Genomic DNA, 8,805 nt, shown 5'->3' with positions numbered 1-8,805 from the left:
AAAAAAAATGTTGTGGCTGGGCACAGTGGCTCATGCCTGTGATCCCAGCACTTTGGGAGGCCAAGGTAGGTGGATCACCTGAGGTCAGCAGTTCCAAAACCAGCCTGACCAACATGGAGAAACCTCATCTCTACTAACAATAAATAAAAAATTAGCTGGGCATGGTGGTGCATGCCTGTAATCCCAGCTACTCGGGAGGCTGAGGCAGGAGAAGTGCTTGAACCCTGGAGGTTGAAGTTGCCGTGAGCTGAGATCGCACCATTGCACTCCAGCCTGGGCAACAAGAGCAAAATTCTGTCTCAAAAAAATAAAATAAAGGGAGTGAGAACTGCATGGTCTCACTCAGGCAGGTGTTGAACAATGAGAACACATGGACAGAGAGGGGAGCATCACATACTGGGGCCTTTCAGGGGGAAATAGGGGAGGGATGGGGGGGTGGGGAGTTGGGGAGAGATAGCATGGGAGAAATGCCAGATATAGGTGTTGGGGAGGAAGGCAGCAAATCACACTGCCATGTGTGTACCTATGCAACAATCCTGCATGTTCTTCGCATGTACCCCAAAACCTAAAATGCAATTAAAATAATAAAAATATAAAAATGAAAAAAAAAAAAGGGAGTCAATTCTCAAAAATTGCTAGATCAGAAAAAGCCTTTGGCAAAATTTAATATCCATTAATGGTAAAAACAAAAACAAAAAATTCTTAGCAAACTAGAGTAGAAGGGAACTTCGTTAACTAACAAAGGGCATCTATATCTGCAGCTAACATCATACTTAATAGTGAAACACCAAATGCTTTTCCCTTAAAATTGGAAACAAGGCAAGAGCAGTGCTCACTCTCACCAATTCAATTTAACATTATACTGGAGGCTGTATTAAGAAAAGAAAAATAAAGACATAAAGATCAGAAAAGTAGAACTATTTGTGCTTGCAAGAACACAAAACAACTACTAGAACTAAGAATCAATTTAGAAAAGTCATAGGACAATTTTTGTGTGTATATAGTACCAGCAAACAACTAGAAAATAAACTCCATTCAAAATAGCATCCAAAAAAGAAAATACTTAGCAATATGTTAATACAAGTATGTCTACACTAAAAACTATAAAACATTAAAAGGGAATTCAAGGTTTGTTCATGGATTGAAAGATTTAATATTACATTGTCAGTTCTCTCCAAATTGGTCTATAGATTCCATAATCCCTATCATAAAAATTAATGTTTATATGAAAACACAAAAGATCCAGAATGCCCAAAATGATTTTTTTTTTTTTTTTTCACCTCTTTATCATTGGTCTATGAGTCTGTCTCTGTTTCTTTTATTAATTTTTTTTTTCTTTTTTGAGACTGAGTCTGGGAAAAAATGTCTGGCTAGAGTACAGTGGTATGATCTCTGCTCACTGCTGCAACCTCTGCTTCCCATACTCCAGTGATTCTCATGCCTCAGCCTCCAAAGTAGCTGGAATTACAGGTACGCACCACCACACACCCCCTAATTTTTTCTATTTTTAGTAGAGTTGGGGTTTCATTGTGTTGGCCAGGCTGGTCTTGAACTCCTGGCCTCAAGTGATCTACCTGCCTTGGTCTCCCAAGTGCTGGGATTACAGGCGTAGGCACCTTGTTAGCCTTGAAACAGTCTTAAAGAACTAGGTTGGAGGACTTAAACAACCTGACTTCAAGACTTACTATAAAGTATTTGAGACAGTTTGATACTAGCATAAGAATTGGCAAATATGTTAATGGAACACAATGGAAAGCCCAGAAATAGATCTCTACTTATTCAGTCGTTTGAGATTTAACAAAGATATCGAGGCAATCCAAGATGGAGAGAGGCAAGTCTTTTCAACAAATAGTGCTGGAACAACTGGATATCCATAATGAAAAAAAGAAACCTCAACTCCCATGTCATACTATACACAAAAATTAATTTGCGATGACCTAGATGTAAAAGCTAAGACATTAATGCTTTCAGAAAACAATACAAGAAAATAATTTGTAGCTTCCAGTAGACAAAAATGTCTTAGCACACAGAAAGCAACAGTCATAAAAGGAAACACTGATAGACTTCCTCAAAGTTATAAACTGTTGTTCACCAAAAGGTTCATTCATTCATTCATTAGAAAATGAACAGGTAAGCCAAAGACAGGGAGAGAATATTTGTAAAACATTTATCTGACAAAAGCCTGGTACACAGGATACAGAAAGAACTCTTATAACCCAATCACAGACACAACCAACTTAAAAAAAAAATGGGCAAGAGATCTGAATAGACACATCTCAAATGGAAATATATGAGTGGCCAATAAGCACATGAAAGCAATCGTGTTTAATATCATTAGTTACTAAGGAAATCCAAATTAAAACCACACTGAATTACCGAAATACTCCCTACTAGAATGGCTAAAATTTTAAAGCCTGAGAATACCAAGTGCTAGCAATGATGTGGAGCAACCAGAACTCAAACTCACACACGTTGGGAGAGCGTAAAATGGCACACCACTTTGGAAAAAGGTATAAACCAAACATATGCCTGCCTTATATGATCCATCAATTCCAATCCTAGGTATTGACCCAAGTGAAATAAAAATTTATGTTCCCATAAAAACCTGTATGAAAATGTTTAAAGTGGCTTTATTCACAATCACCAAAAACTGGAAGTAATCCAAATGTCCTTTGACTCATGAACAGCTAAACAAAACTGGTATATTCACAAAATGGAAGACCATTGAGCCATAAAAAGTAAACTACTGCTATATGCAACAACATAAATGAATCTTGAAAACATGATGGTGAATAGAAGTCACACGTGATTCCATCTGTATGCGGACCAAGAGGTAAAACTAATCTGGTGGGAAAAATTTGGAACAGGGTGTTGCCTCTGGGGACGGGATGATGGTGGCGATTTGTAGGTGTGTGCATTAATCAAAACTCACCAAATAGTATATATGAGATTTGTGCACTTCACTATATATAAATTAGACTGCAAAAGGAAAAAAAAGCTACCAAAATATTAAATTCTTAGGGGGAAGTATATTTTGAAAAACATCAAAAAGTAAAATGTATAGAAGGATGAATAGGTACTTGATAAAGGAAATGTAGAAAATGTTAATTATATCATCCAGTTAATGGTCATACAATGGTTCACTACAAATTTTTTTTTTTTTTTTTTTTTTTTTTTTTTTGAGGCAGTCTTGCTCTGTTGCCCAGGCTTGAGTGCCAGGTATGATATTGGCTCACTGCAACCGCCATCTCCCAGATCTGAGTGATTCTCCTGCCTCAGCCTCCTGAGTAGCTGAGACTACAAGTGCATGCCACAAAGCCTGACTAATTTTTGTATTTTTAGTAGAGATGAGGTTTTGCCACGTTACCCAGGCTGGTCTTGAACTCCTGACTTCAAGTGATCCTCCCACCTCAGCCTCCAAAAGTGCTGGGATTACAGGCATGAGCCACCACGCCTGGCCAGTTCACTGTAAAATTCTTTCAACATTCCTTTATGTGTCCGGGCGTGGTGGCTCAAGCCTATAATCCCAGCACTTTGGGAGCCTGACCAACATGGTGAAACCCCATCTACTAAAAATACAAAAATTAGCCAGGCATGGTGGCATGTGCCTGTAATCCCAGCTACTCAGAAGGCTGAGTGAGGCAGGAGAATCGCTAGAACCCAGGAGGCAGAGGCTGCAGTGCGCTGAGATCATACCACTGCACTCCAGACTGGGTGACAGAGTGAGACTCTTGTCTCAAAAAAAAAAAAAGACATTCCTTTATGTTTGAAAATTTTTATAAACATAAAGAAATGATAAAATGTTGGATAAAATAGGCTGGGTACAGTGGCTCACACCTGTAATCCCAACACTTTGGGAGGCCAAGGTGGAAGGATGATTTGAGACCAAGAGTTTGAGAACAGCCTGGGCAATACAGTGAGATTGCCTCTACCAAAAATAAAAAAATTAGCTGGGCATGGTGTCACACACCTGTGGTCCCAGCTTCTTGGGAGGCTGAGTTGAGAGGATGGCTTGAGCCCAGGAGTTCACAGAATGCTGCAGTGAACAGTGATCACACCACTGCACTCAAGCCTTGGACAACAGAGCAAGACCCATCTCAAAACAAAAAGTGTTGGAAAAAATAAAGATTCCTATGTATTTTTAATAGTTGCTTTCTGCCAGGACTGTTACTAAATAGCAAGTTGCATCAGCTTTGGGCCACCTCAGGGTACATGACAGGGGTTCATGGTGATGTAGACAGTGCAAACCAGCTATCTACTTCATCAGAACCTTTTTTGATGAGATTTGAAAGCTTTGTTCCATCGTTGAAACAGGTTTATTGAGAAATTATGTAAATCCTTCTTTCTAGAAGAAACTGCTTTAGAGCCATACTTAAGTCCATCATTCATTCATTCATTTTTTGTTGAGATAGGGTTTCACAATGTTGTTCCAGCTGGTCTCAAACTCTTGGCCTTAAGAGAGCCTCCTGGGCTGGGCGTGGTGGCTCATGCTTGTAATCCCAGCACTTTGGGAGGCCGAGGTGAGTGCATCACAAGGTCAGGAGATCAAGACTATCCTGGCCAACATGGTTAAACTCCAACTTTACTAAAAATACAAAAATTAGCCAGGCATAGCAGCACACATTTGTAGTCGCAGCTACTCAAGGGCTGAGGCAGAATTGCTTGAACCCAGGAGGCAGAGGGTACAGTGACCCGAGATCACGCCACTGCACTCCAGCCTGGGTGACAGAGTGAAACTTCATCTCAAAAAAAAAAAAAAAGATCCTCCTGCCTCAGTCTCCCAAAGTCCTGGGATTACAGGCATGAACCACTGTGCCAAGCCCGTATATCCAACTTTTAAAATAAGTTTATGCTGTCACTTCCATGACAACACTTGTTCAGTTTGTTGTGGAAAGATAAAAATCCCCCCCAGTGTGGAAGGCCTCGCTTTGGACACAGGCAGAGGCCCCTCAGGGAGGGCTGTGATTGACACAGTGCCCAAGCCACTCAGGTCAGACCAAAAGCAGGCAGGCAGATCCCATGTCTGCCCACTTTGCTTAGAGTAAACAGATGTGGGGCCTAGCTAAGTTTAAGTATGGCTCCAAAGCAATTTCTTCTAGAAAGCTATCCTCTGTGATCCCTGGGGATGGGCATACCACAAACTTCACAGCTTCAGGTCCTTCCAGAGGCAAGCTTCATGCCCCAAAGAAGGAAGCGTCTTGTGCATTTGCTAGCATCTGCGTCCAGGAGAGAAGGGCCAGCCCTATCTGACGTGCACATCCCAGTGAGGCAAAGTACCTCTGCACCTCGTCAGAATACATTTAACTCCCATTTTCAAAGCTGAAACTGTGCCTGACCACCTAGAAGCCACCTGCTGGTGGTGTGTGGAGATGGAAATGCTTCACATTATCCAACAGGTTGAGCCTGGGTCAGGGACAGACAGCACCCTGCTATACAACCACAGCCATATATCTGTCTACTCTGGAAGTAAGCTTGACATCCAAGGCTCTCTCGCCTAAAAGAAGACATTCTATAAAATACAGATTTCAGTTTCCTTTAGAAGAGTTACCAGAGTTACCCTATAAAAGAAATGGACAGACAAAAAGGGAGTAGCTTCCACACTGCTGAATTTTGCCCTGAGCAATCTAAGTAGAGAGTAGGAATGAGTTTTCTTTTGTGGCATGGCTGGCTTGTCCCATCTTTGTCCTAGATTTTGGGCCTGTGACATTTAAACACTTTGTGCCACAGGTTGGCAAGTCTGTTCTTTTTACCTCCACAAAGAAACTGTACATTCCTTAGATTCTGAAATGGTGTGTGATTGTGTAGCCACAGCAACATTGAGCACATGGCATTGCTCACTAAAGACTTGACTGCTACGAGAACTGGCTCAGCAGCCAGGACGCAGACAGCCTTGCAGGTAACAGGATGTATGCAGGTGACAGGATGTGTGCAGGCCCCAGGGGGTCATTTCAGAGGGGAGAGAGTGCCGATCACCACTACCTCACTGGCCATGTAGGTGTAGAGAACTTTGCCTTTGATGACAAACCAGAGCTTCTTCCAGTGCCGCTTGCCCCTCTTACACCGGCTGAGATAGCCGCTGATGGCAGAGCCCTCTCCAGAGGCAGTCACCTGGCAGGAGGGAAGCAGAGCAGTCAGGCCACCCTGATGGTTGGGCACAGTTCAAACACAGCACACTTCAAACTGACAGTGCAAACCAGTTGGCAGACTACCTATACTGCTTTGACATTGGATAAGATCTCAGGATCCACCCAGTACCAAAGTCAGCAAGATTGTACTTAATGATCTGAGAAACAGGATTTAATGAATGGACCCACATGACTTTGGGAATGCCGATGCTTCCCCTAGTGGAGTTTCACATTCTTGGTTCCCTCTCCCAACCTCGGCCTCTAAAGAAATGGCAGGTACTTCGGTAAAAGATTCTTCTAAAATTAACACTTGCAACTTATCTCTTCTTCCCATTTAGGGAGGGATCCTCTTTGTATTGTTGCTTAAAAGGTTTTATAGTCTCCTGCCTATTGGGGTGTGTGCAGCATTAAGTCCCTTTATTATTACTACTGGTTGTAGTGGCAGGGGGTAGCAGTATTCTGCCTATAGGCTTTATGTGGTGAAGAACACAGGCTTGAAGTAATACCGACCTGGGATTTCCCATCCAGGCTCTACCAATTACTAGGTGGTTAATGCTGAGCAATTTGCTGACTTCCTCTTAAGTCTCAATTTCCTTACTAGTAAAAGAGAAATACAATGTAAAAAATGTGAGCTTTATACATACATGTGATTATGAAATGATCTCTAAGACAAATTAAGTGGAGAGAACAGAAGAGATTCTATATAACATGTTGTCTTTTGGGTAGAAAAAGATTTATGAATGTACATCTGTACTATGTATGTGTATGAAAATTTCTAGAAGGATCCACAAGAAAGTTGTGGCAGTGGGATTGAGGGAGGCTGAGAACAATGAGAAACTCACTTTTCATCATATGTGCTGTTTTGTACTTTTTTTGGAAAAATGTTTAACCATGTATGGTTAAACTATTTCTAAGATTTTTAATTTGCAAAAGGAACAAGTTAATGGATAAAACTGTACCTATTTAAATTTTCTATTCCCTAACACTTTTTTAAACCCTTGCTACCTGCTACTTGATAATGAATATTAATGGACTGACTTGGAAGCAGACGATCACACTTGTGAACAGCTTGTGTATTCACACGCACACATTGGTCTGTGGTTGTGATTGGAAATACAAACATATAATCTGGTCCCATTTGCGGGACAGAATTGAGTTTAGCCAATTCTAAAGTTTCCTGCAGAGCCCGTGGCCTCCGGGGCATCACCACCTGAGTAGGGTTGGGACCCTCAGGTTGAGGGGCTGGTGCAGCTCAGAGGCCTGACGTGGAAGGACCAACCCAGGACTTTGGCTCCTTTAGACTGAAAAGCCCCCATGATCTGTGCAGTCTCCTTGGGTACTAGATCTAGGCTATGGGGCAGGAGAAAAAGGAGAGAAAAGAGGAGGAAGGGGAGAGGTAGAGAGAAGGACGGGAAAGACATCTTCTAGCACTATCAGAAGGCACTGCCCTTTTCACTGACAAGTTGGTCCTTATAGCTGGGATGCTTCCATTAGGAATGCTGTGTCCAGAAGAGACTGGCCAGGCTAGGACAGGGCAGGGTCTGACCCCATCTACCCAGGAGGACCATGAGCCTTGCAAATCCCCTCCTTCCCACGTGGGTAGTTCTACCTGCCTTACCTCTGTCAGCGCTGAAGGGACTTTCTTCTGCTTCTTGAAAGTTGAGGGGTTGATGCTGTGGAAGACGGATGAGAAGGCACTGCCTGAGAAGCGGGGTGCAGAGAGTGGGAAGCTCATGCTCACAGGCCGCTCTGTAACCAAAAGAAGCCGTGGGGAAGGGAGGTAAGAGTCAGGCATTACTGTCGCTTGTCTATGGAATGCTGATACTAGTTAAAATCTTCTAGGGATGTGAGCCAGCCTCACCATGGGGGTTAAGTGGGACCTGAAAGTCAAGCACTCTCCCTCCTGTAGAACAGACAAGGGTTACGGAAGCTGGGAGGGGACACTTTCCAGGGTGATGGGCAGCCCTTCACCTCCAGGCCTCTAGGTGGCAGGGACTGGGCTGTCTTCTCTGATGAACTCAGTCTAGCCCCATGGAGTGGACGTCAGGGAAAGGCTTTAGTTTTAGGCCCAAGATACACCTGTTCTCCGTCCTGGGAACTTGACCCTGCTTGGGCAAGGCCTGTCCCTTCAGCATGGACCAGATCTCTAAAGGGCCGGCTCAGATTCCCAAGGCTCCTGTGTGGAACAGCCTCAGCTCTCCCTGGCCCAGCTCCTCTACTGCCAGGCTCAAAGTCCTCAGTCCCAGAAAGGTCTCACAGGACACAGGCCTATAGGATACTTGACAAGAGGGCCTCTATGGTAAAGGACACAGGAGTTCCCTGCCTCTGTCCCCTTACAGACACACTGACTCCTAAGCTTAGCTACCCACAGAACTCTTCTGGGGACACTGATCAATTTTCCATGGAACCCACATCTTGGGAAATGGTGCCTTGGTGTGAGCTCAAGCCTGTTTCCTCCCTCCACGGAGTAACTCCCTCCCAGGGAAAGCGGTTTTAGGCATGAACCATGATCAGAGAGAAGCCACTGGAGCCTGGGGAGAAGCCACCAGGCCACTTGGAAGAAGGCAAGTGGTCCCCAAGTTACCTCTCATCAGGCCTGGGACAGCCCTGCCCCGCTTCTTCAGCTCCCCGAAGCAGCCGTCACAGACCTTGGCCATCCTGTCCTTCAGGTACTTCAGCG

At 43.6% G+C, this 8,805-nt stretch overlaps 1 protein-coding gene across 1 annotated transcript in view; it reads right to left on the bottom strand.

Annotated features, from left to right (window-relative positions):
* Positions 1-5,557: 5,557 nt before the first annotated feature.
* The window catches only part of FGD5 (FYVE, RhoGEF and PH domain containing 5), a 116,747-nt gene continuing 113,499 nt past the window's right edge, over positions 5,558-8,805 (bottom strand). Inside the window, exons 17-19 of the mRNA XM_037730142.1 lie at positions 8,710-8,797; positions 7,744-7,874; positions 5,558-6,108 (exon numbers count right to left, since the gene is read on the bottom strand). Of these exons, the coding sequence (XP_037586070.1) occupies positions 5,944-6,108; positions 7,744-7,874; positions 8,710-8,797 (384 nt within the window). The 3' untranslated portion in view covers positions 5,558-5,943. The remainder of the gene's footprint in view (positions 6,109-7,743; positions 7,875-8,709; positions 8,798-8,805) is intronic.

Source organism: Cebus imitator, unplaced genomic scaffold (assembly GCF_001604975.1).
Source record: "Cebus imitator isolate Cc_AM_T3 unplaced genomic scaffold, Cebus_imitator-1.0 Scaffold332, whole genome shotgun sequence".
Classification (NCBI taxonomy): domain Eukaryota; kingdom Metazoa; phylum Chordata; class Mammalia; order Primates; family Cebidae; genus Cebus; species Cebus imitator.
This window is presented reverse-complemented; position numbering and strand designations above follow the sequence as displayed.